The sequence below is a fragment of the Ochotona curzoniae genome, unplaced genomic scaffold (assembly GCF_017591425.1).
Source record: "Ochotona curzoniae isolate NIBS_2020 unplaced genomic scaffold, NIBS_Ocur_1.0 contig_2210, whole genome shotgun sequence".
In the NCBI taxonomy this organism is placed as follows: Eukaryota; Metazoa; Chordata; class Mammalia; order Lagomorpha; family Ochotonidae; genus Ochotona; species Ochotona curzoniae.
In genome coordinates, this window is record NW_024465369.1 from 55,672,255 (window position 1) to 55,699,876 (window position 27,622).

General features: G+C 41.8%; 1 protein-coding gene across 1 annotated transcript in view; it reads left to right on the forward strand.

Moving 5' to 3' along the window:
* Positions 1-6,070: 6,070 nt before the first annotated feature.
* Positions 6,071-27,622, forward strand: part of SGO2 (shugoshin 2) — a 31,640-nt gene continuing 10,088 nt past the window's right edge. Inside the window, exons 1-6 of the mRNA XM_040971953.1 lie at positions 6,071-6,158; positions 8,752-8,883; positions 11,033-11,208; positions 12,106-12,183; positions 18,113-18,198; positions 22,955-23,196. Of these exons, the coding sequence (XP_040827887.1) occupies positions 8,754-8,883; positions 11,033-11,208; positions 12,106-12,183; positions 18,113-18,198; positions 22,955-23,196 (712 nt within the window). The 5' untranslated portion in view covers positions 6,071-6,158; positions 8,752-8,753. The remainder of the gene's footprint in view (positions 6,159-8,751; positions 8,884-11,032; positions 11,209-12,105; positions 12,184-18,112; positions 18,199-22,954; positions 23,197-27,622) is intronic.

A 27,622-nucleotide genomic window follows, 5' to 3' on the forward strand; every position in this document is an offset into this window, starting at 1 on the left:
GCAGCTCTCAGTGGCATAAGCATAATGTAGATTTATGCATAGACTTGTTTTATACAATAACAGCAAAAATCACGTGCCTGCCTTGAAACAAAGTTATCAAGAGGAGTTCAAACCTTGTATGAAAAGATGTTAAAAGCATTAAACACGAAAAAACATTTCTTATCATCGTACAGATGCCTTTTCTCTGTGGTAAGCCCACATGCCACCTTGGTGTCTGGGTTCTGCTCCTGGATCTGGGACCAGATCCAGCTTCCCCCCATGCAGCCCCCGGGAGGCAGGGCTGACATCTGCAGTAACCGAGTTTCTGAGACCATGCACAGACCTGAATTGTTTCTCTGGCACCTGTACCAGCTGTTGAAGGTACCTGAGAAGTTCACCAATAGATAGGCTTTCTCTGTCTCTGTCTTTGTCTCAAATAGAGATCAAATACATTTTTAAAACACCAGCAAGCCTTGAAACGGAAATAGACTGGCTAATGTTGAAGTTCATATGGAAAAATATGCATGAACAAATAGCCAAGGAAACACTGAAAGGAAAATTTCATAAGCAAAGACTAGCCCGACCAGTCATTAACATAAACTGTAAATCTGTTTATCCACTGTGTCAAGTGCATGAATAGACAAACAGACCAGCAGAATGAAAGAGATAATCCCATAAATAGATTCAAATTCATTTGGCAATTTAGTGTATGTAATAAAGATGTTATCTCAAATCACTACGGAAAAGATAAGTATTTTCATAGATATTGTTTGGTCAACAAGTGTTCCGTTTGGCAAAGAACTCCAAACTCCGAACTCCGAACTCATACCACAACCAAGAACGAACTTCAAACGAACTAGGGATATAAATACCAGTTATGAAACTATAAATATTAAAATAAGCCATGTATGATTTTTTTCCTATAATTTAAGGCAGGAAAACTTTTTCTTGGGACTCAAAATAAAAATGTAGTAAGAAATAAAACAGACAAATTTCAAAGTGTTTTCAAGACTTTTGACTAGCAATAGTACCTAGAGACAAAAATCGTAAATTGGGGGGAAATATTTGCAACAAATAGTTCAGGTAAATAACATAAAAATTGAAGGGGAGACAGAGAACTTAGTAAACGTACAAAAAGTCAATGTTCACATATTATAACAAAATGCCATAGTCTCTGTGGATTAAACAACAAAAACGTATTTCTACTAATCCTAAAGTTCCAAAATCAAGGTGCCAAATTGGTTTCAGATTAGGGCACTGCTGCTGTTGGCATACAAACAGCTGCCTTCTGCTGTATTTTCATATAGCCTTAAGAAAGAGAAAAAGAGAGGAAGAAGCAGAGATAGAGAGAGAAAGCGAGAGAGAAAACAGGAACACAAGTACTCTTTCCCTTTATCTATGATGCTATAAATTGTATTTGTTAGGATCCAGATTTCGTGATCTCATTCAGCCTTAACTATTTTTTTAAATCAGATACAGAGAGGAGGAGAGGTAGAGAGGAAGATCTTCTGTCGGCTGATTCACTCCCCAAGTGGCTGCAATGGCTGGAGCCAAGCTGAACTGAAGTCAGGAGCTTCTTCCGGGTCTCCCACAAGGCTCTGGGCTGTCCCTGACTACTTTCCCAGATCACAAGCAGGGAGCTGGATGGGAAGCGGGGACGCCAGGATTAGAACTGACGCCATATGGGACACCAGCGCATGCAAGGTGAGGACTTTAGCTGCTAGGCTACTGTGCCAGACCCAACTTTCATCAATCTTAATGGGGGTCACAGTTTCATCACATTATTTTGGAAAGGGGGATACCACTTAATCCAGAATACATGTTTAGAGATATACACACATTTCTCATAAGTGAAGTGAAAATTAAATCTACATTATTTAATACACACACACTTCCCCTATCCCCTGAAGTATGGAAAAAAAAAAATCTGTGTTCAAAGTTAGCCACTGTAGAACTCCTCTGGTATCATTATAAACATGAGACCACCTTATATTGTTATCAATGAATATATCAGAGCTACTAGTGTCTAACAACTTGGACAGCAAGAACTTTCCTCTCTGTAATAATATGGGACCTAACATCTCTTAACAGTCCACCCTTTTCTTTTTCTAGATAATTTCTATCATTCGATAAAAGGTATACTCATTACACCTAAATATGGCTATTGTGATCCTTTATCACATAACTTAAGAAGGCCATAGTGATATGTGGGGCAGGCATATGGTATAGCAGGTAACTCACCCCTTGGTATGCCCACACTATCCTGCATTCAAATGCTTGGTTTCTATTCTGGTTACTCCACTTTGGATCCAGATTCCTGAAAATTCTCAGGCTGAGAAGAAGCTGTGAAGGTTCAAGGATTTGGGCCCCTGCAACTCACATGGGTACTGTGAATGGACTTCTGGGCTCCCGGCTTCATTCTGGTCCAGCACTGAATGCTATGGTAAGGAATCCGCAGCTGGAGGATTTCTCTCCATCTCTCTCTGCTTTTCTTTTCTTTTTTTTTTTTAAAGGATTTCTTTATTTTCATTTATCTCTCCTACAGAGAGAAGGAGAGACAGAGAAAAGTCTTCCACATCTGCTAGTTTATTCCCCAAGTGGACACAATAGCCGGAGCCGAGCTGATCTGAAGCCAAGGGCTTCTTCCGGGTCTCCCACAGGGGCCCAGATCCCAGGGCTTTGGGCCATCTTCTGCTGCTTTCCCAGGGCACAGGCAGGGAGCTGGATGGGAAGCAGAGCAGCTGGGACACAAACTGGCATCCATATGGGATGCCAGTACTTGGCAGTGAAGGATTAGCCAGTGGGGCTATCATGCTGGCTCTTCTCTCTTTCAAAATAAAAATAAACAAGTAACTTTAAAAAGATGATGTAGAAGATAAATGGATCTTCTGGGAATCACAAAAATGAGTAGTTGTCTTTTACGAGAAAAGGATTTCAGGTTTGCTTTAAGGGTGAACAGAGCAATGTTTTTGTTCTTTTACAGCTAACTGCTATGCCAACTATCTAGTTGTTTGTGGTTTCCTGCCTTGAGTGGGAAAAATCTGATTCAATGAGTTGATTTATTTGGGTTGTTTCAAGTTCATTATCTAAATTTTGCTTTCTGTTAGGAGGAATATATAATCTAGTGTAGTTATCTTTTCCTTCACAAATTCTGGAGTGCTTTGCTTGGCAGGCAACCCCTCTGGAAACCAGTGTTTTCTATTTCGTTCCATGATTAACTGCATCTTTGGAGGTCTAATCTCTCTGCTGGGAGAATTACAGCAGAGACTTCCAGGCACAAACTAATTATTCCCTTTCTTTCTGGAAGAGAAACTTTTATAGGAGATAAGGAAGTTGTGGGTCCTGTCTAAATAATGTTTCTGACCTTAATTTTTACTAAAATTAAAGTATCAAAAATGATTAATCATAGACATAAAACAGCAGTTAATAGTCTTACGTGTGCATGGACTTGAAAGCTCACAAGGTGCTTTAATTTGCAAACTTACCTGTGCTCATAACATCGGATCCTTCGTTCTTCTGCCTTTGACTTATCCCTTGTTCCAAACTCTAAATCCACAAAATATTGCTGTACCACTCCTTGGCTCTTTCCCAGAACATTTGCTTTTTCTCTCCACTAGTTCTTTTTTCCAAGCCATAAACAAACAAACAAAAATCTACAAACTCTCCCGGCAACCACCAAGAAATTTTTGCTCTCATCTCTGTATTTATTCTATTCTAAAAGAATGACTCCCCTTCTTCCAGACTCCATTTTTGTCCTTGCCAAGGACTTCCAGCAGCAACTAAAGGGCTCCACACAGAACCTGGCACTTGCTAAACGCCCTAACACTTTATCTGAGGCAGTTACAATGGTAACCTTCCCCTCACCAGGCACAGCAGGGAGTCTCACAGAAAGCAGTATTGAGAGGAAGCCGCCTAACAGTTCACCATGAGCCCCTGCCAATGCTTCTTCACTTTGTGAGACTAGGTAGGAAACAGAGATTGTCCTTCACTAAGAAGTTTTTAAATAAATAAAAGGCAGACACTCTTTTGCAGCTAGAACTTGCAGCATATATTTCAGGCTTGACTAGCTGGACACAGCCACCCCAGACTAGCCACAGGTACCAATAATGCCAAGCAGGGAACTGCAGCACAGCCATGCCCCCTTTTTTGCAGAGGTAACAGCTGCGGCATCCCGCCAGTGGCATCCAGTGGTTAGCTGTGCAAGATCAACAGCTGCTTCACAGGGCTGTTTGGGCAGCACAACTGTGGTCCTTTGCTGGTTGCCAAGGACCCCTTGTTTTCCAAGCCTTAATCTGCAGCCTTTCCTCAAATGCCTTAACCACCTGAGGCTTTTTTGTTTGTTTTGTTTTTGTTTTTATTTCCCCCTGCTTCCATGAGCATGGGTTAGTTTTTGTTGGTCCAATTTAACCTGCAGTTTGGTACAGATGACCAAATTCCTGACAGTTTAACAAAGTGTGTGCACATTATTTGTTCTTTGTTTTACTGCCTCTTTGCAGTGCCTTTTACTTGGGATGTTTTTCCTTTGGTATTCTTATTTCAATAACAGTGATCTACTAAAGAAGATTTTAATATTGATGTTGGTGTTTTACATCTGCCACCTCCATGACCTTTTCTCCCTCTTCTCTCTCTCCCCTCTCTCTCTTTTTTAAAGGTTTATTAACTATTTAATTTTATTTGAAAGACACATTTTTACAGAGAGAGAGGAGAGAGAAATCTTGCATCTGCTGGCTCATTCCTCACAACGGAGCTGAGCCAGGAGCCAGGGACTTCTTCAGGGTCTGCCATGTGGGTGCAGGGGCCTAAGGATTAGGCCATCCTCTGCTGCTTTCCCAGGACATACGCAGAGAGCTTGGGCTCGAAGGGGACGGACAGGACATGAACAGGAGCCTAGATGGGATGCCATCGTTGCAGGCAGAAACTTCAGTTTGCTACTCCACGGCAAAAGCCTTCCCAGGTAACCAGAAACTTCTATAGGTAGGATATTACATTCTAAACAATTATCAATGAAGTTTCAATGCCCCCTGTTTCATAATTTTAGCAAGTGGTCAGTCATTAAATACTTTCCTACTTACACAAGCTTTACACCAGATGTGTCTTAATACCAGTCTTGCAATGTATCAGAATATCAGGCCTTAACTCAAAAGCATATCTTGCATCATTTGTAGGTTATTAGAAGATGGAAATATGTGATTCTCAAACATCCCAAAAGAACAAAAGATAGACAAGAACATGAAGCTGACTGTATTACTGTATACCCAGCCATTAAAGTACAGATTTAAGAAGCTATTTTCATTTTCAGCCTGTGACAGAGAGGAAGTTCTCCTGTCTGTATAACTTCTACAGATTTTTTCGTTATCGGCCACAGTGAGACGAGTTACCCACATCTGCCCTGTGTGGGTACCCAGCTGCTCCACTGACCCAGCTCCCTGCTAACGGCCAGTGAGGAACAGCAGCAGACCAGGTACTGGGACCGCTGGCACCTACCTGGGCACCAGGACAAAGCTCCAGGCTTCCTTTTGGCCAGATGGGGAGTGAATCAGTAAAATAAAGATCGTGTGAGTAAAGGAAACTAAGTGAACTTAATTGGAAAATAAAGCGGAATATTTTTAATGTTGTGGGATATAACAGAAAATGGCATTCTTGTATATTCAACCTAATAAAGGCCCACGAGTACAAGATCAAAATACTAATAAGATCCAGGTTTGCCAATAAAATGTCACGGCTGTTTTTTCCTTCAGAACCTTAAACAAAAAATGGGAAAGGTTTTTAAGCGAATATTACATAAAGGTGTTGGCATCCCAATTAAGAATAAGATGCAGTCGGGTCGTCTCCAAAATCAACATCAACTTTCCAACAAATCTGTGGAAGTCACGACTTCCGGAGTTCTTCAGGACGCAGCGGAAAGCCCCACGCCCCGAGTCGCCGGCACGCCCCTTTCACGTCGCTAGCTCGAACCTCGGCGCGTCTGGCCACACCCCCGCCTGCTCGGGCAACGTGTCCCGCCCCTTCCACCTCCTTCTTCCTGGTGAGCACGCCTCTTGACGCCGTCTCCTCGGAATCTGATTGGCTGAAGAGGCAACCGCTAACGGCCGCGGCGTTTAAACACAGTCCTGGTGCGACTCCGCGCCCACGTCCCGGAACTAGATTGTGTTTCCCTATGCTGATCGCGCGGTGAGCCGGTGAGTGACTGTGACACCTGGCGTGACGGTTCTGGATCTGGCGGGGCCGGTGCCTGCCTCCTGCCCGGCGCTGTCTGGCTTCGCCGCCTGGACTGCCTTCGGGCGGGCTTCCCGGGCACGGTCCCCGGCTCGGAGGGCTTGCGGGGTTGTTTGGAGTTCTAAGAGTGGCTGCCTCTGGTGCAGGTGGGCGAGGGACGGAAGAGACTTGGGTTTCTTCGCGCTGCCTCTGGGACGGTTTCCAGCTCCCTGGGGGGAGACAGGCGGAGGGCGCAGGGGTGAGGGAACACAGATGGGAGAACTATGAACTGAGTCCTCCTCTCAGCGGACCGGTAGGACTTTTGGTACAGAAGAGGGGCGACGGCTTTTCGAGATGAGGAATCTTAATTGAGGAACATTGGGTGTGGACCTTAATGTGTGTGAGATGGAGTACTTTTCCTGGAGTGTCTGCGTTTCTGCGTTCTGCTGTGTAGGGAACAGTAATTGTCAGTTTCAAGTCTCTTGTGAAACTTTCAGCAGAAGTATTGAGCCTTAATGTTCACAGACTGCCAGCTCAGTTTCGTTCCCATGGCACACACTTCTCAAACGGGCATTGCATTGTTTGTTTGATACCTCCCAACAGTGTCAGAAGATACTCCAAGGTGGGGCAGTTATTACAGCTAGGAAAAAAAAAAAACAAAAAACGGAAAAGGCTTAAGAATAATCAGACAGGCTATGGAGAGGAGTTATAGTTTTAATGACCTTGGTAAAAAGGTGGTATTTGAACAGTCAGAGGAGGCAGTGAAGGAGCCATTGAAAGAGATATTGAAACAGGGAACAGCTAACCTAAAGAACTTGAGCTGACGTACCAGGAGCGGTTAGATCTTGGTGGCTAAGATCCAAGGACTTTGGAGAGAAGTGGGAATTATTGGAGGGTGTTAGATTGCGCACACTGATCCACTGCAGGGAGGAGGGAGACTAGAGGCTGCTGGAATAATTGAGGTGAAGCAGGAGAGTGCTTTGGACTAGGTTGGTCGCCCTAGACAGACCAAGAAGTAGTCAGATTCAGAATATATTGTGAGTGTGAATTGGGTTGTCAGAGCTTTTTAGATGAGGCAGCTGGTAGGACAGAGTGAACTGAAATGGGAAAGACTTGGAGGGAGGCAGGTCAAATTTGGTAACACTTATTCTGGGTATTCAAGTGGGTTCTGGAATAGCTGCTGCCTGTACAAATCCAGGGAAGTTCCAAAGAGAGGGGGATACAAGCCACCCATTTAGAAGTACTTGGTGTCAGTATGGTGTTTCAGGCCAAGAGGCTGAAGTAATGCTGGACCGCCACTAAGGGAAGAAGTCCAAGGAATGAACCATGGGTAGAACCTGTAAGACTGAGAAAGACTGAGAAAGAGCAGTCATGCAAAAAAACCAAACAAACCAGGAGTATGGTGTTCTGGAAGCCAAGAAAAGACCATTTCTGAGGCAGAGGAAACTAGGCATGTTAAAGGCTACTGACAGATCAAGTTAGAGTTGATCATTAGAGTTTAGCAGTAGAGGTGCCAGGGGACGTTGGCAGAAGGGTCTTGGTTGGTACAGTCAGAGTGAAAGCCTGCCTGCAGTGAGTGGATGGGACTGTTGGGAACTGAATACATGTAAGGTTTGCCAAGAGCTGGAGCACCAGTCTGTGGTCAAGAGGGAACAGAGAGATTTCTGTAACAGATCAGGAATGTCTTAGCTCACAGGGCGTATAAAGCGGGCAAAATCTTCTGGTCAGGTCCAAGGCAACCCCAAACAGAACTGAAAAGTCATGACGTCTATAGTGAGCTGATATTTGAAGCTGATAATTTTATATGGGCTGCAGATCACGTTAGAAATATCCAATGACCCTTGGAAGGAAAATGATTCCTTGCCCCTGCTTGGAGTGAGGAATACAGCAGTGTGCTTGTATGCAGACAGGAACGATGTGCTAGAGAAGGAGCTGATACAGAGTATAGTGGGAAGGGTGTTTTGGGAAGGCCAGATGGTATGAGTCCTGGTGTGAGCATCTGAATATAAACGTGGCCATCGGTGGGAACACAGATCATTCATCTGTATCCACAGGAGAGAGGATACCTGCACAGCCACAAGTAGTGATGGGAAGTTTTGAGAAATCCTTTGCAGGTTACTTCAGTGTTCTCTTAGAGAACAAAAATGAGCCAGGATATTATCAGCTGATAAGGAGGAGTGTCTGCTGTCACCTGCAAGGGTAGTGTGCTATGGCTGCATAACTCCAGTCTCTGCTCTGACCTATAAGGGTGCTGTGATGATGGTCTTTAGGAATTGCCTCCCTCATCCAGGGGAACCTGCCACTGTAAGATTTTCAGTTTAATCAAATCTGCAAAGGTTTGAATGAAACATCATTTGCCTTTTTCAGTACCTTAAACTATCTTTGATTAAATTAAATCTCTCCATGTGTGTTTGTGTGTGCAGAGTTTTGCAAACATTACAAGGAAAGTATATTTTAAGGTATGATGATTATTTAAGGGTTATCTGTTGATTACTGTTTTAGTTCCATTAATCAATACTGTGATCTCTCCTTTTTGTTCACCCTCTTGTTTGTTCTTTTTTTTCCCTTTACCTTCAGCAATGGAGTCCTCAGTCTTGGAAACTGATTCAGTTATTTCAAGAACAAAGAGGCATGTAAGAGACAGAAGAATTTCAAAGACTGCAAAACTGAATGTTTCTCTCGCTTCAAAAATCAAAACAAAAATAATAAGTAAGTGTTATCAGTTTTACTTTTTTCCCAGAGTACTGATATATTTGTATCTTATTTTATCAAGTATAGGACATTACTAAAATGAGATTTTTTGCTCATAATGCCTTTCTTGCACTTGATTCTGTGTGCTTCAACTGACTGAATTATTTTAGTGGCTTACCTTGGATAGCTGAATTTTCAACCGTGAGACTGGGATGGCCCAAGATAGTAACTCCTACATGGCAAAGAAAATACGAATGTGGCTTTCTACAGAAGAGAGCGACAAAGAGTAACAGATTGTTCTGGCGTGTTATAGCAGTTGGTTGATGGGTAATCATTAGCATGTATGGGTGATTATATGGCCTAAATTTATTATGAGAACAAGGGACGCTTTGATGGGATTTTATGAATTCTGGAATTAGGTATCAGGGTAAGAAAAGAATATGGGAGAACTCCCCAAGACAGTTTCTCATTACTTCTGAAAATAATTTGCTTTAGCAAGGGAAATATCCTTGTAGTCACATTTCTTGCTGTTAGCATCTTTGAAGGACAGGTGTGTTTAATGAGATAGCTGAACATCCTGTCTACTTGTAAGTCTTGTTTCTCCTACTCAGGCTTCTAGGGCCATATTATATATTAGACCACCTTCTACAGTGGCTCTCTTGGCAGAACATTATATTTAATTAATTTATTTGAAAGACGTAGAGATCTCCCATCTGCTGGTTCACCCCCAAGTATTACAGCAGTGCGGGTAGGGCCAGGCCAAAATCCAGGAGCCAGGACCTCTACCCAGCTCTCTAAAGCGGGTCACAAGGACCCAGTGACCTTAGCCGTTGCATCTGCTGTTTCCTGTGGTGCACCTTAGCAGGAAACTAGAGCCAGCGCAGGTCTGGAATTCAGACCCAAGAACCCCAGGGTAAGATATAGTTGTGCCAAGCAGTGTCTCAACCACTGTGCTACACACCTGCCTAGGAGGACTTCTGGACATTCACTGTCATGAAGGAATTTGCCGAGTTTGAGAAATGCAAGAATGAAATGTTAGGGAATCCTAAATTTGTTCTGGCCTTTTTTTAATTGGTTGTATCAGGGAAGACTGTCTGAAAATGGTGGCTGAGCTAAAGATAATATACATTAATGGGCCCTGATTTTTAGACACAAAAGCTTCCCCTAAATAGCTAAAACATATTTGTAACAAAATAATCCTACATATATCATCCTCTAAAATATATATTGTTGTTTTACTCAGTGAAATATGTTGCTGAATAGTGGCACATAGTAAAAATTATAATAATGCTTTATGTGTACCAAGAGAATGTAGTATTTAAAGTTAGCATTGTTGTTTATTTGTTGTCAACAATGAAGATTCAAAAGCAGTTTAAATTGTATTTATGCAGTACTTTTAAGGAGAAGGGGTCAAGTTGATGATTGTAATAGAATAGATGGCTATAAGGACTGGCATTGTGGCATAGTAGCTTAAGCTACCACCTGCCATGCTGGCATCCTATATCCAAGTCTCAGTTCAAGTGCTAGCTGCTTGATTCCTGGTCCATATTTCTGGTAATGCACCTGGGTCCGAGAGGATCTTTCAATGAAGGTACAAGGTTCCACAGGATTTAGATGATTGGTCCAACATTATAGTAATAGGCCTGAGGTTTAAAAAATGGATTTTGGATTGCTTCTCGGCTTTTTTGGCTAAGATGAAGTGTAAAAAATGGACTTTGGGATCATTAACTGTTTTGTTAACTTCTGGAATCACAGAAACTGGTTTTAAAATTTTTATAGATTAGCTACCCTAATTCCCATGGGATGTCAGTAGAGCTGCAGGATCAACTTTTGTATTCTGTTGCCTGGTCACATTAAGAAGCAAGGTAGGACTAACACATTTCAAGAGTTTTTGTGACTGATTTCGTTATCTGAGGTATGGTACTTAAGCTGCAGTCTTCCTATTCTATACACATTCTGCATTCCTCAAAACTTACTCTTCCCCTTCTGTCTAGCCTTTATATCTTTAAGTCTAAATTTGGGGTATTATTTTTTCAAAACTACTTTTGTGTTCTCTTACTGCCTTTTAACAGTTAAAATTTATAAAATGTAATGTTTTTTCCAAAATAGCTTTACTAAGGAATGTGACAATTGAGTAAACTGTGTTTTTTTTTTAATCTTTTTACAGATAATTCTTCTATTTTCAAGATTTCTCTAAAGCACAACAACAGGGCATTAGCTCAGGCTCTTAGTAGAGAGAAAGAGAATTCTCGAAGAATTACAACTGAAAAGATGATATTGCAAAAAGAAGTGGAGAAACTGAATTTTGAGAATATGTTTCTTCGTCACAAGCTAAATAACTTGGTATGGAAACTGTTGGTTCTGAATTTTAAATTATAGCTAAAATGCTTTTACTATATTATTATAAAAGCTTTAAAAATGTTTTTTCGGTTTCAAATTGTCCTAAAGAGTTATTGAAGCTCATTATTCATCTCTATAAACCTTGACTCTTTCACCAGGTAAAGAGGTTGCTATTTTTCTGTTTCCAAATTCATTGAGAAATCAGAATCTCATGTAAATCTGTTAAGGGCAAATAGCTAATGTGGGATGAGGTAGTTATCTTAACTCTGCTTTCCAGTGTGTGTTCGTGTATTGTGCAAACCAGTAAAATAGCTTGATTCACATTTGATTTCTTGCCAGAGACAAAGTTTGTTTCATTAATAAACTTTTAAAAGATACGCATAATTCTCCCAGTGAACAGAAAGCAGGGAATTCCCGAGTGTTTGTATTTTCTTTAATCTCAACATTTCTTGGGCTGCAAACCAAATGAAATGGTGCTTGTAGTCATTATTCTTCCTTCCAAATTTCAATTCTGCATGTAGGCAGGGCAGTGAGAACCAATGATGAGCTAAGTGGTAACTGCAGAGCTCATTCTGAATGGAAAAGCACTTAAAACAGAAAAATGACCATTCTACTTGAAGGTCTACTTCCTATGGCTGACCAACTGTGTTTACTTGCCGTGTAATGTACTGTTATAAGAAGCAGAAAAATGAGATTTGTAATTGATGGATCAAACACATGCAAAATGTCTTGTGTTTGTTTTTATACATGGTTATTGGACTGTAGTGGTATACCTTTTTAGATCAGTGTCATCTTGACTAGAAAATAGAAACTTCTCACAATGATGGTATTCATGAATGCATGGTATTATAATAAACAAACCTTAACTCACTGAAAAAAATCTTTATTTTATATATTCAGAATAAGAAGCTTATAGAAATAGAAGCACTCATGAACAACAACTTAATCACTGCGATTGAAATGAGCAGTCTTTCTGAGGTATGTAGAATTTATGTGTAAATCTTGTCCTTTCTTTAGTGTTACCTAGGATGATTGAGCTTATTTAAATATTATTCAGGCTAGGATTCTAAATTTTGGGGCTGAGCGTGATGGCTCATTGGCTAAAGACTTGCCTTGTACACGCTGGGATCCCATATGGATGCTGGTTTGTGTCCTGGCTGCTGTACTTCCCACCCAGCCTCCTGCTTGTGGCCTGGGAAAGCAAAAGAGGATGATCCAAAGCATTGGGATCCTGCACCCCCATGGGAGACCCTGAGTAAGCTCCTGGCTCCTGGTTTAGGATCAGCTCAGCTCCAGCCGTTGTGGCCATTTGGGGAGTGAACCAGCATACGGAGGATACTCCTTCTTTCCATAAATCTGATCTTCCTTTCTAATATAAATAAATAAAATCTTTATTTAAAAATCCAAATTTTTGCAAAGAAACCATGATAATCTTAACTGGCTAACAGCGCATTGTTTTATATGGTTATGAAATTATTATGCAAAAGTTAAGCTTTTATTGAAAGTGAAAGGATTAAATAGCTCAGAAACACACAGGGAGAAAGGCAACATTTCAAATTAGGGAAGAATTTTTGTTAGTTTGAAAAAAAAGGGTACAATCTAAAAACTGTCTTGAGGGGAAGTAGATGCTACTTTATACCATTCTAGATGAATTTGAATGTAATAAAAGGAAGTTATTAAAAAGAAGTGAAGAGGGGCCAGCACAGTGGTGCAGCATGCTAATCCTCCTCCCTGTGGGACTGGCATCCTTATGGGTGCTGGTTCATGTCTACTCAGCAGCGTTCACTATCTGATGGATAGACTTCTGTGATAAAGTTTTAACATCCCGTTCTTTTTAGTGGTTGTTGAGGGAGAGAGTGGAAGGTTAAACAGACACAGTTGTTAGAACAATACAAAAAGTATAAAATGAAATCTTAAATCTATCTCTGTTTCATCTCTAACTGTATTCTTTTTCCTGCTCTCACCTCATTGCAGGTATCTACTTTTGTTTATATAATAACAAATACAAAAATTTTTTTACGCAGTAGGTAGCATAGTATTTTATATAATAGCGTATAACATACTGTACTAACTGTTCTTGGCCTTTTTTTTTTTCTGTGGTGTATCTTAGGATTCTCTCCTAATGATTACGTGGAGTAAGTACTTCTTTCTTATTTAGTACTGTTTAGGGAATCTGGAATGGACTTTTTTTTTTTTAAATTGGAAAGTCAGATATGCATAGAGGAGGAGAGACAGAGAAGATCTTCTGTCTGAAGATTTGCTTCCCAAGCAGTGGTTGGAGCTGCACTAATCCGAAGCCAGGAGCCCAGAGTTGGAGCCTCTTCTGGGTCTCCCACATAGGTACAGCGTTCCAAGGCTTTGGATAGTCCTCAACTGCTCTCCCAGGCCACAAGCAGGGTGTTGGATGGGAAGTGGGACCATTGGAATATGAACCGGTGCCCATATGGGATCCTAACATGTGCAGGCCCAGGACTTTAGCCAGTTGGCTACTGTGCAGGGCCCATGGAATGAACTTCTAATGTACTTCCTAGGCTCCTAATTGGGACACTTGGATTGTTTCTTGCTGTTGGCTTGCCAGCATTGTAAATGCTTTTCTTTCTTGCATCATTAGTTTTTTTCCCTTCCTTCTTAATTATGCATAACAAAATCTAAGGAGTTCTTAACTTCATCTTCTAGTTACTTGCTTGAATCTTTCCTTTCCGTAAGAGAATCCTTTCAGAGCAGCTTATGTTGTTTCCAATTCCTCTTGAACCTGATTAACTTGATTTTCACCACCACTGATGTCCATGTTGTAAAACCCACGGATAATTCTTTTTTCATCTTGACCTTCATGTGACTTTTAGGATCCTATACTCTTCCAGGTCTCTTCCTATTTGGCTGGCTATTTCTTTTTCAACTTGTTTTCTAGATTTTCTTTATTTTCATGACTGCCAAATTTTAGGAGTGCCCTTGGGACTAAGTTCTTAGACTGCTCCCCCTTAAAACTGCCTGTTTGACAATTTATTTATTTGAAAGGCAGAGTTACAGAGAGAAAAAAGAAGATGAGAGCTTCCATCTGCTGATTCACTCTCCAAAAGACCATGATAGCTGCTGGGTTGGTCCAAAGACAGGAGCCAGGAACTTCATCCAGGTATCCCATGAGGATGCAGGGGCTCAAGTTCTTGTTCTTAGGCCATACTTTGCTGCTTTTCCAGGCCATAAGATGGATTGGAAGAAGTAGTAGCAGGGACTCCCACTAGCACCCATGTGAGATGCTGGCACTGTAGGCACTAGGTTTACGCTCTATACCCAGTGCTAGCTCCAGACTTCTCTTTTCTGTCTATATTCTTTCCTCTTAAATCATTTCAACATATCACATAGTTTTTATTGTTCCTGTATACTGACAGCTTTTGAACTTGTGTCTCCAGTGTAGTCATCTTTGAACTTCAAACACTGCTAAACACCACTTTATTATATTTGAGAGGCATCTCATCCACACTTGCCACCAAACCAGGTCCCTTGAGGTCTTCATCTGAGGTATTACGATTTTATCCCTGATCTTTTAACAGATCCTTTTAGCTCAGCCTTCAAAATCAGTCTGGAATTTTTGCTACTATTCACAACCATTTTTTACTATCCGTGAACAAAGCACTGCTATCTCATATATAAATATTGTAGTAGCATCCTCACTTAGGCTTCTCTCCTCATCAGCCTGAATGCAATTCTTAGCATAGCAGCCAGAGCCATCCAAGATGGCTCTCAAGATTTTTCTAGAGGCCTCTCATCTCTTTTGCCTGATTGGACCCAGAAACTCACAGTCTTGGTTATTTCTCTTTTTTTCTACTGTCTCTTTCCTCTCAGTCTTACTTTTTTAGTACAGAAACCTCTCCCCACTCCCTGAAACAGATACTTGTTTTTCCTTCATGTGTGAGTTCCCTACTTGTCTCAAATGTTGTTTCAAAAGTCACTTCCGTAAACCCTTCCTGAGCAACTCTTGTGTAAATTTATACACTTTGCAGCCATCCCTGCATTTCATGTCCAAACCTTCCTTCCTTATTACCTAATACTGTACAGTATAACTTTACTTAATAATATTTGTTTATGCCACCAGAATATAAGTTTTTGAGCGTAAAGATTTTTACCTATACTAGTACAATGTCTGGAACATATTAAATGGAATGTTTTATTTTATATTATTTTATTAAAGATTTGTTTATTTTATTGGAAAGTTGGATATACAAAGAGGAGGAGAGACAGAGAGTAAGATCTTCCATCCACTGGTTCACTGTGTAAATGGCCACAGTGGCCAGAGCTGAGCTGATCCGAAGCCAGGAGCCCGGAGCTTCTTCCGGGTCTCGCATGCAGGTGCAGCGTCCCAAGGCTTTGGAAACAGGTACCCATCTGGGATCACAGTGTATGCAAGGTGAGGACTTTAGCCACTGTGCCAGGCCCAAGTGGAATTTTTAAAAATAAAATGTTTAGTAGTTTTTTTCTCATTAAAAACCAAGTTTTCTTTTTTTCAAAAGAGTGAGGTACGTAGTTTCCCACAATTTCTCTGCTTATTGAGCTCTCTAAATGAAAGTAATGCTCAATAATGTAAAATGCCCTTTTAGCATGATCATAATTAAATGGTCTTTTTTTTAAAGGTATGTTAATTACTTATTTGAGGAACTTTAAATCTTGCATTTATGGAAAAAAGCTTCAAAGCTGTTTTTTTTGTGTGCTGCTGAATTCTTGTTTCTTCATTTACTTAAAGATTTATTTATCTGAAAGATGCATAGAGAGGAAGAAACAGAAAGAAAGAAGAATATCTTCTGTTTGATGGTTCATGGCCAGGGCTAGACAAGGTGGAGGCCAGGATTCTAGAGCTTCATACAGGTTTCCTGGTGGGTAACAGGAGCACAAGTCCTTAGGCCATTCTACTGACTTCCCAGCTGATTAGTAGAAAGCTGAATTGGAGGTGTTGGAGATGTAACAGTTGGGATTTAGCCTGATATTGCTGTTGTCACAGAAGGGAACTTAACATGGTACACTGCCATACTGGTCCAAAGTTCTTTTTTTTTTTTTTTATTGATTACATTGCATTATATGACACAGTTTTATAGGCTCTGGAATTCCCCCCTCCCTCCCCAAAACCCTTCCCCTCCCCCATGGTGGATTCTTGTTGCATTACTACAGTTCAGATTCAGTTGAGATTCTTTCCGTACAAGCATCTACAAAGCATAGAGTCCAGCATCTTATTGTCCAGATAAGTTCAGCAGTTTCTTGGGGAGACCGTCTCTGGTCTGAAGGTAGAGCCGACAGAGTATCATCCCAATCAATCAAAAACCCCGAGATTACATCAGTAACAATTTATAACATAATAGAATTAGTTGACATGGTATTGTGTAACCAGCATGTTAAAAGAGAGAGAGAGAGAGAAAAAAAAAGTGCAAGTTCTGAACCACATCCTATGACTTACATTGCAAAATTATTTTTGTTTAAAGGATCTGCTAAGGAAATTGTCTTAATCAACTGATTGATTAATTTTTGTGACTTTTTTTTCCCCTTGGATAATCCAGGTTTTTATTTTTAAAATTTGAATTAATTTAATTTAAGAAGCAAAGAGAGCTTCCTCCTCCTGTTTAACTCCCCAAATGCTATGCAGTATCTGGGCCAGGTCAAGGCTGAAGCTAGGACCCAAGAACTTCATCCAGGTCCCTCCTGAAGGTGGCAGAAGCCACCTGGGGAGCTGGAGGTCAGAATTGAGCACACACACTCTGATGTGGAACATGGGCATGAGTGTTTTAACTGCTAAGCCAAACAACCTTCCCATACATTCAGGTATTGATTTGCCCAGAATTGACTAATTTGTGGTTAATTTTTTTAAAAAAAATTTACATTTTTGTCTGAGTCGTATTTCCCGAGTTGAATTTAATTTTTAGTTTTACTGTTTTGTGTGTTTACTGTTTTTGTGTTTCAAGCTTACTAATTTTTTATTTTACCTTTAATATGTTTTCTTCTGCTTTATGAAATCCATACATATAAGGATTTTCAAATTGTTTGTGGAAAATGCCTATTATTATGAACAAATTAGGCATGTAATTCAATTTTTTTGAACCAAAATTAATTTTTTGAAAGATACTTGTTTTTTTTTTTAATTGGAAAAGCAGATTTACAGAGAAAAATGATAAAGGAAAGATCTTTCATCTGCTAGTTTTACTCTCCAGATGACCACAACTCCCAGCGCTGAAGCAATCAGAAGCCAAGAATCAGGAGCTTCTTCCAGGTCTCCCACATGGGTGCAGGGTCCCGAGGACCAGGCCCTTCTCTGCTGCTTTCCCAGACCATAAGCAGGGATGGGAACTGGAGCAGCTGGGACATAAATCGGCACCCATATAGGATTGCTGGCACTGGAAGGTAGAGAATTTACTTATTGAGCCATGGTGCCAGCTCCCCAAAATTAATTAAAAAATTTTTTTTAAATTTATTTGAAAGTTAGAATTATACATAGAGAGGGAATGATAGGAAGAGAGAGATCTTTCATCCCCTGGCTCAACTCTCTCCCACCCCCGAGATGGACACAATGGCTAGCTCTGGGTCAGGCTGAAACCAGGAGCAGCCAGGGCTTCTTCCAGATCTGCTGTGTAAATGACAGGGATCCAAGTTCTTGTGCCATCCTCCACAGCTTTCTCAGGCCATCAGCAGTTTGCTGAATGGGAAATGGAGCAGCTAGGAAATGGAATGCTATCCAAACTGGATGCCAGTGTTGCAGGTAGTGGTTTTACTTGCAATGCCACAATACCAGCCTCCAAAATTGACTTTTTAATTCTGTTTTCCATTAACCTAACTGTTATCTATTGTTATTGGTTTCCTTGTATGACAAAAAATATGATTTGAGGAAGTTAGAAGCCTTATTTCCTTTCTTTTTTTCTTCTTTTCCAAATAGTTCCACCAGAGTCCTTTTTCACTGCCAGCTAGCAAGAAGAAACAAATTAGTAAGCAGTCCAAGTTGATGCGTCTTCCGTTTGCAAGGTAATTGCTTTAAAATGTGGTTAAATATTGACTTGTAAACATCTACCGTGGAAGAAGGTATATTGGGCTTTGAATAGCTTTTATTTTCTCTGCTTACTTGAAACATACAGAAGCATTTCAACATAAATAATGAAATTTATTTTCAGCATTGCACCTTTCAACATTGCATTATTAACGTTGCATCTGTAGAATGTGATAAGTACATTATGCTAATATGAAGTGTTAACAGGGAAGCTTGGTGTGGTTTATTGATTATGACAAGTGCGTCACACTTGTGTGTTAATATTAAGGTAAGCAATGTAGGCTATATGGGAACTTTTTTATAGTACTGTTGGTGGGATGGAATAGAAATTCTTGTCTTTTTGCATGAAAAAATTCAAGTGTGAGACTGAGTAGTAGTAAGCAAAGTAGGTAGCAAGAATCCTTAGATAATCCGGGTTTAGTGTGTAAGACATGTGTTAGAGCACATGGGCACCTTTATAGGTGGATTCTCAAGAACGGTACCTTCCCATTCAGACTGAAGTAAGCAGGATTCGTTAGTTTGATGAAGAGAACATCCCTGGCAAAGCAGGCAGGTATCTCAGCAAAGAACTGAGAACTGAGCTAAGAAAAATCCCCTTGACAGGTGAGTGTCTCAGGAGAGAGCTGAGTACTCAGAGCTGGCCAAAGAAGTCATCTCAGGGACAGGCTGAGAACACAGGCCAGGCCCAGAATGGAGCTCCTAAGAAAATGGAGTCTACTTCTTCCTTCCTTTTTTCTTTTTCTTATTATTATATTTTTGACAATCTTTACATAGTTAATTAGGGTAAAAAGGTTCCAGGGCTATAGGAAAGTGGGCACGACTATTATTTCCATATTGTTTCCTTCATGTTTAAAGGGGGGTATTAAGGGAGAAGACCCACCCAATTTCCCACCCTCCCCAGGTCCCGCATGTAGGGTATGCTCTGAGGTTCTTGCTCAAGTGGTTTTGATAGTTCACCGGTTATAAATTGCTGCCAATATTGCCACTTCAAGCACTATGAGGTCTTTGAAGAATCCATTGGTTGACATAGTCCATTATAGAGTCTCCGTTTGCCCTGTATTTCGCTGCCAACATGTAGCTGAGATGGTTGATTGACCTGTTCTGTCTTCTCTCTTTTCTTGGTTGGGGTTCTGAGTCCAGCATTTTGATTGGGGAAATCTCCAAAGAAACTTTGTCTGAGGTGTTCTCAGACCAGATTCTTGTATGTGCTAGCAAGTACAGGGCCCGGCTCAGTCCATGGCCCCGATCAGCTGGTGGTTGCAATTGCTGGGTTGGTTCTGTTTTCAGCCCCGACTTCCACTGGAACCAATGGGTGTTGCAGTCCAGCCTGGTGCTGCCTAGCACATTCTCGGTCCTTGCATGAACTAGTTGGAGCTGCAGCCTAGTTGGAGCAACCCGCAATAACCCCCACCAGGCCCACCCCCTACCCTGGTTTGCCAGTATGTGTAGCAGTAGTCCAATCTGTCCCACACCCCATTCCATCCCAGCCCCTGTCCTGGTTTTATGCCCTCCCATAGAAGTGGTAACCCAAGAGGGAGGAGCCCACTATTTCCCTCCCAGGCCTCTCCCACTCTGTGCCTCTTTTTAACTTAGCATAGTTTTTTCAAGGTCCATCTATGTTGTATTTGTTAGTATTTCATTGCTTTTTATAGCTAAATATTGTGTTATATGGACCGTATTTTGGTCATCAATTTATAGATATCTGTGTTGTTTTTACTTTAGGGATTAGGAATACAGCTGCTGTCAACAGTCATGTACAAGATTTTGTGTACACAAATCTTTGCAGTTTTCTTCAGTCTTGGAGTGGAATTGCTGGGTCATATGATAACTTTTTTTTAACTTTCAGAGGAACTACAAAGCTATTGTGCCATTTTGAATAATGCTGCCAGGTGTTAGGGTATCAATTTCTTCTCATCCTCACTAATGCTTGTTGATTTATCCTTTTGGTTCTAGCCATCCTACTGAGCATGGAGTGGTGGCTCACTTCACTTTTGATTTGCATTTCCCTGATGATCAGTGATGACAGTTTTCTTGTACTAATTGGTCCTTAACATATTGACATCATTCTCTGTTGACTATCTTTTTTAGCTTCAGTTGTGTTTTCCTGTTTCGTGTATGCACATTATAGATCCTACATTGTAGAAAATCTTGACTCCATTGTATTTTTCCAAGGAGTTTTGTATTTTAATAGGCACTGATTTGTCCAAATAAGATGTCATACTGCCTGTCTGCCTATGAAAAGTAGCATTTTAAAATCTCATTTCAGTTTTTTTCTTAAGTTTGTGTATTTATTTATTTTATTGGGAAGTTAGATTTACAGAGAGAAAGATCTTCTACCTGCTGATTCACTCCACAAGTAACCACAACAGCCAGAATTGGGTGGGTCTGAAGTCAGGAGCCAGGAGCTTCTTCTGGGTCTCTCATGTGGAAACAGGGTCCCAAGGCTTTGGACCATCCTCAGCTCTACTGCCTTCCCAGGGCACAAGCAGGAAGCTAGAAGGGAAGTGGAGCAACTGGGTTATGAACTGGTGCCCATATGGGATCCTGGCACATGCAAGGCAAGGACTTAAGTCACTAGGCTACTGCACTGGACCCAATTTTTGTTGTTTTTTGTTTATTTGTTTGTTTTGTTTTGTTTTTTAATCCTTAATTGAACAACTATATCTTTCTAAGAAGCTGGTTAGAGATTTGTGGGACATTCAAACACCAGTTTGGGGTTACTTTCTCTACCTCTTTTATCTGTTACATCCTCCTGTCACTTTATAGATAATATAGTTGTCCTGAATTTTGACCTTAAACCAGTAAGGCCATGAATTTCTATAACTTATTTTGAATGTGGGACCAACTCAGTGAGACTACAAATACTGAGAATCATGCTCCCCAGCCTCTTTCTCCTGTCAGTATCTGTGTCTCTCCATTGATTCCTCATAGTTATTTTGAAAATATTTTGGCATAATTATACTCATCATTATTTTTTATATCAGGGTTGGTCTGGTAGTACTTGTTTGCTCATTACCAGGAGCAAAGCCTCTGATTATTTTTGTTAGTTTCTCAGAGTACACAGAAATTTCTTCCCAATGGTTATTCTTTTAGTAATTGCCTTTGCATTTTTGACATTTTTTAATGTTTATCTTTGTCACAATAAATTAGTTTGAAATGTGATTTATTTGAGGAACAAGGCAAAATATTATTCGTGGAGGGAATTATTCAGTTTTGAGTTCAGGAATATAAGTTTATTAAATTATCTCCGTGAATTCCTGTCTTTTGTAATTTCATAGATTTAACTATTGTAGACATATGGTTGTAGTTTACAATCAGATGGGGAACGTCTGGCCACAGGAATATGAGGCCTGTGAAATTGTTGGTCTAGCTCTGTCAAGGCAGCTGCAGATGGGGCTTGAAATTTAATAAACTGAGCAGGCTAACTTTTAAGTTGATAATATTGTATGGCCTGAGAATTAATGTTATATAAATACCCAGTTGGCTTTTGGAAGAAAAAATGCTTCCCGCCCCTTGTTTACATGGGTGCTTTTTTGAAACAGCAAATTTATTACATACATAACTATGTATGGCAAAGGGTCTACATAAAGTTTGTGGGGAATATATATCATGAAAAATTATATATATATTAATTAAAAAAATTTTTGTACCAAAATGTATTCTGATTCCATTTCTTCACAAACTTTTTAAAGTACTATCATAAAATTGAACTTATTGGAAACCATAGGAAGAATTCTGGATGTTTGATAGCATTGTGAGAAGTATGTATAGGCCTAGCACAGTGGCTCAATGGCCAAATCCTCACCTTGCAAGTGCCGGGATCCCATATGGGCAGTGGTTTGTGTCCTGGCTGCTTCACTTCCCATCCATCTCCCTACTTAGGGCCTGAGAAAGCAGTAGAAGATGGCCCAAAGCCTTGGAACTCTACACCTGCGTGGGAGACCTGGAAGAAGCTCCTGATTTTAGTTTCAAATCAGCTCAGCTCTGTCTGTTGTGGATGCCTGGGGAGTGAACCTGAGGAGTATCTTTCCTCTCCATAAATCTGATTTTCCTTTCCAATTAAAAAAAATGAGGCCCGGCACGATAGCATAGCAATTAAGGTCCTCGACTTGAATATGCTGGGATCCCATATGGGCGCCGGTTCTAATCCCAGCAACTCTAGTTCCCATCCAGCTCCCTGCCTGTGGCCTGGGAAAGCAATCGAGGATGGCCCAAAGCATTGGGACCTGCACCCACGTGGGATACCCGGAAAGAAGTTCCTGGCTCCTGGCTTCAGATCAGCACAGCACCAGCTGTTGCGGTCACTTGGGGAGTGAATCATCGGATGAAAGATCTTTCTCTCTGTGTCTCTTCCTCTCTGTACATCTACCTTTCCAATAAGGTTAAATAAATCTTTTTAAAAAAATCTTTAAAAAATGTATAAATATTATACACTGAGTATTCAGTATGTTTCGACTCCATTTCATTAGCAATTGTCTTCTAATGGCCCAACTGATAAATATATTGATTATTGTGTTTTGGAGCCACTCTAACTAGGGATAAGCGGCATTCCTCGTTCACTCTGTTCTTTTACTAAATGCTACCTGTTCCTTTACTCATAATGTCTAAACTAGACATGAAAAGATACCATAGTGGGTTTGTGGTTTGATCTTAAATAGGTGGAATAGTTAGCACCCATGCAAGTTTTAAAATATTTTTTGTAAAATTCTTTATTTTATTCCCACTTGTCTTTAGAGTTCCATTAACTTCAAATGATGATGATGATGATGGTGATGGTGATGATAAAGAGAAAATGCAGTGTAACCAGTCTGTTTTATCAGAGGCACCACCTGATATTCCCTCTTCAGCATCAACAAAGCGGTCTTTATCTGCACGGCATAATTTGGAAGAGTTACTTCAGAAAGAAAATAACCAAATTATATATAGTCTGGATGACTCAGAACATATTTCTTCTCTTGTGGATATACTTCCCAAAGGTGAGATTGTTTTAAAAATTTGTTTTGAGTATCAATATTAAATAGTTGTATTCAGGGAGGTTGGCTTGGTGGTATAATGATTGGAGCCATTGTCTGCAACATTAGCATACCGTATGAGTACGAATTTGTGTTCTGGCTCCTCTGTTTCCAGTTCAGCTCCCTGCTAATGGCCTGAGAAAAGCAGTGGAGGTGGCCTAAATGCTTGGGACCATGCTGCCCACATGGGAGACCTAGATGAGACTTCTGGATTTAATTTGGGCTGTTTTATTCATCAGATTTTCTTGAGGGCAATGATGTAAATATAATCAGTTAGCAAAGTCTGTGATGCTACACGTTTGCTAACTTCCAACGATTAAAACTACTAATGAAAATTTGAATTTGAAACTAAATAGTGTCCCTTTAAAAATGGGTAGGACTGGAGCTAGTGTTTTGTTGTGGTAGATTAAGCTGACACTTATGATTCTAACCTCCCATAGAAGTGCCAGTTTGAGTCCTAGCTGTTCTGCTTCTGATCCAGCTCTCTGTTAATGTGCATGGAAAAGCAACAGAATATGATGCACGTGCTTGGGGCCCTTCCTCACGTGAAAGACTCACATGGAGTTACAGGGTCCTAGCTTCTGCCTGGCTCAGCCACATCATGGTCATTTGGGCAGTGAATCAACTGGTGAAAGAAATCTGTTTTTCTCAGCTCTGCCTGGCTTAAAAAGCTTGTTTTGGTATACCACCTGATGATTTGGAAGATGACATTTATTTCATCCTCTCCTTTGATAAATAATAAAATTGGAGGGAGGGTGTAAGTAGGTGTAGTTAATGAAAACTGGTTAATGAAAACTCAGACCTGGGTAATGACTAAGTCTCCCCCCCTCATTGACACATTTTAATTTACATGGTATTATTAAATGAAATAGTCTGCTGTATTTTTCTCTTTATCACAGACTTTCATATAGGGGTATGGTGCTACAACTGGATTGAATTTAGAATTTTCCTTTTTGAAAGCATGTGTATACATGTACACATAAACATGAGTTATATATTTTACCTGGATTATCCAGTAGACTTTTGACAGTAATCCTTTTTTTTTTTTTACTTTTTTTTTTGTTAATTTATTTTAATAATCTTAGTTGAATAGGGTACAAAGGGTCAAGGGCTACAGGGTGAAAGTGGGTAATATCATTGTTTCCACACTAATACAATCATTTTTCCCTGTGTCTGGGGTTAGAGGAGTAGCAAAGGGAAAAGCCCCACCCAACTTCCCACCCATCCCCCATCCCCAACATGAGGCGAGCTCCAAGGGTCCTGCTCATACAGTTTTGATAGTTCATCAGTGCTGGATTGCTGCCAATCTCACCGTCCCAACCGCAATGAAACCTATTCAGAGTCCGCTGGCTGACAGTCTCTTGATGGTTGGGGTTCCAAGATCAGCAGTTCAGTTGGAGAGATATCCAAAGAAACTTCATCTGAGTTGATCCCAGATCTGATTCTTGCGTGAGTTTGCTAGTACAGACTCCAACACCGTTCGTCACACCAATCAGCTTATGCACATGCTGATCTTTGTGATTGCTGGGTCCGTTCAGTTTCCAGCCCCGTCTTCCTCGTGAACCAATGGGTGTTGTATTCCAGCTCGATCCTACCCACTTCATACTCCGTCTTCATGCAAACCAGTTGGAGCTGTAGCCTAGTTGGGGCGACTCCCCAAAACCCCTACCAGATCTGCCCCCTACCCTGGTTCCCATGCTTGCCAGTATTTACCACAGGCTTGTCCAGTCTGTCCCACATCCCATTTAGCTCTCGCACACATCAATGGACATTGAAGCCTAGTTCAACCCAACCAACCTGTTATCCAGCCCATACACCTACTGGCAGGTGCCTTTCTGTCTAGCCACCCCTGCCCCTATCCTGGTTTTCGTGCTGTCCAGTGAGGGTGGTAACCCTGAGGGATGTGCCCACTATTTCCCTATTAGGCCATACCCACTCCCAGATTATGCAGTCTCCAGGTGGTTCTGGCATTTGACTTGATAGAATTAGCTCCCAGTACCAGCCTCTGCCAGCTAATGCTGTGGCTAAGCCCAAACACCCCTCAAACCACTCTAATTTTACTTGCACAAGTCAGAACAGTCAGCTCCCCGTGAGGCCCTGCCTAGTCTGAACTTCCCCCATCCCAATTCACGCTTTCCAATGGAAGTAGTTATCCAGCAGGGGAGCCCACGTTCCCCTGTCGGCTTTGCCTCCACCCCGATTGTCACATGTGCTATTTGGGCGCTGCAGCCACATCTGGTACGGCTCATCTCACCTTGGCATTACTTGTTGTGTACTGGTATGTGTTGCAACCAAACCTGGCTTGACCCGCACTCTGTTCTGGTGCTCGGATTCACCAGAAGGTAATGTGAACAGGTTCAGCCTGGCCTGCCCCCAACCCATGCCATGTGTATGCCGGAGGGATAATTTCCATTGCCTGTTCTGAGTTGTTCCCTATTGTGCTTCTTGCGCTTGCCTGCAAGCAGGGGACTGTGTCCTGCCAGAGAAGTTGCCCAGGCTCCTCTACCAGAACCTCTCCCACTGCCAGTTTTTGCGCATACCAGTGGGTCCATGAGCTAGCACTACTCAGTTCACCTCCTGTCCTAAGAGGAACAGTGGCTTTTCCTGACTGGCCTTCAACCCAAGCTGGTTCTTGTTGTTGGATATTTCAACCCAGCCATGGCTCTTCCATACCCCCACACAGCTCACACATGGTTCAGTAAGGGCTGAGACCTAGCCTAGTCTGTCACACATCTCTCCCCGGTCCTCCAGAGCACCAGATGGTGTCAGAATCTGGCCTGGCTTGGTGCTTCCCGTCCCAGTCCCCACTTGTGCCAAGTGAGATTACAATCGTATCCTGATCAGAATGCAGCCTCAGTTCCAGCCCATGAGCTCCTTGGTGGGAAACTCAACCCAGCTAGGGTGTCCCGTTATTTCCCCAACCGGGCCTCTTCCCTGCCTTAGATCAGGTGCAGGCCGGTGGTGGTTCTGTCTCCGCTTGGCAGAGCCCCTCACTTGTCCTGGCCCCTTGGATGCTGTGGCTTAGTGCCTCTGCCTCACACAGATCAGTATATGCAAGGACGTACATGGCATGAGCTGTGCTCCAACCTGATTTCTGTTGTTTCTTGTGAGTTAAGGTTTGTTCAGCCCTGCCCATTCTGCCCCCTTCCAGTGGCAGCCCGGCCTACCCCACATCCTGTTTAAAGATGTACATTTGGGTGCTGCTGCCTCGACCTACCCTGACTGTTGTGGGTTCCTTTACCCATGAGTGATGGCAGGTGGCATGGTCACACCTAGCTTAGACCATTGCAACCCCAGCTTGCGAGCTAACCTGGGGGACTTGTATTCCAAAGGGTTGGGCCCACACAACCCCACAGAGTCTACCCCTAGCCCAAGTTCTCTTGCATGCTGGATAGTGTCTGGATCCTACCAAATGTGACCACTCCACAACTCCAACACTCAGTCGGGTAATGGTACCCAACACTGCCAAAGAGGCCCCCATCCATAGCTTTGGTGTGGGCTAGTGTGTGGCGATCAGTGATGTTCTATACTAATATCCCATCTCTGTATTCATAATTGAGCTGTTGCATCTGTCTTTCTAATATTATCTTCTGGATACTTCACTCCAATCCACCAGGTCTTGGTCCCCTCGCATGCTTAAATCTCTCATGACCCTGTCACTGAGAATACCCGAAAATTCACTTCGCACCTACACTCAACCTAGTCTTAGTCGTGAGTGACCCCAGGCAGTACTACATATCTTGAAAACCCCAGATTTCACCCTGCCGGGCGGCCAGCAAACAAAGCCTGGCACCACTTGGTACACTGGCCGCCCTGGGGGAGGCCGAGGACTCGTTAGTGAGTCCTTGCGGCAGTGTCTTTGGCGTGAGTCCCCAGCATTGAGTTCGACCCGGTAGGGGCACCCCCCACAGTCGCCACACTGCAGGGAGCGTCAGAGGCCCCCAAGCCCAAGGCCCGAACTCCTCCCAAACTCACCCAGCCACCATATCTTAGTGGCAGGGCGGAGCTAGGAATTTTAACCCAGTTCCCAAGTACCCTCATGGTGGACTTACCCTGAGGGAAGAGCTCTCTTGGGTCCTGGGGGAGGCCGAGGACTCGTTCACTGCCTTGCGGCAGTGTCTTTGGCATGAGTCCCCAGCATTGCGTCCGACCCGGCAGGGGCACCCCCTACAGTCGCCACACTGCAGGGAGCATCAGAGGCCCCCAAGCCCAAGGCCCGAACTCCTCCCAAAACGACAGTAATCCTTTTTAAAAAGTTATCGTTTTCATTTAGGTTTTCTTGCTTGCCTCTTTCTGCTTTACTAATGTGTTTTGATGACTACTGTTAGCTCTACTGCAAATAGTACTGTTACCTGTTTTGGGACTGAGATAGAGTACATTCTTCATAATA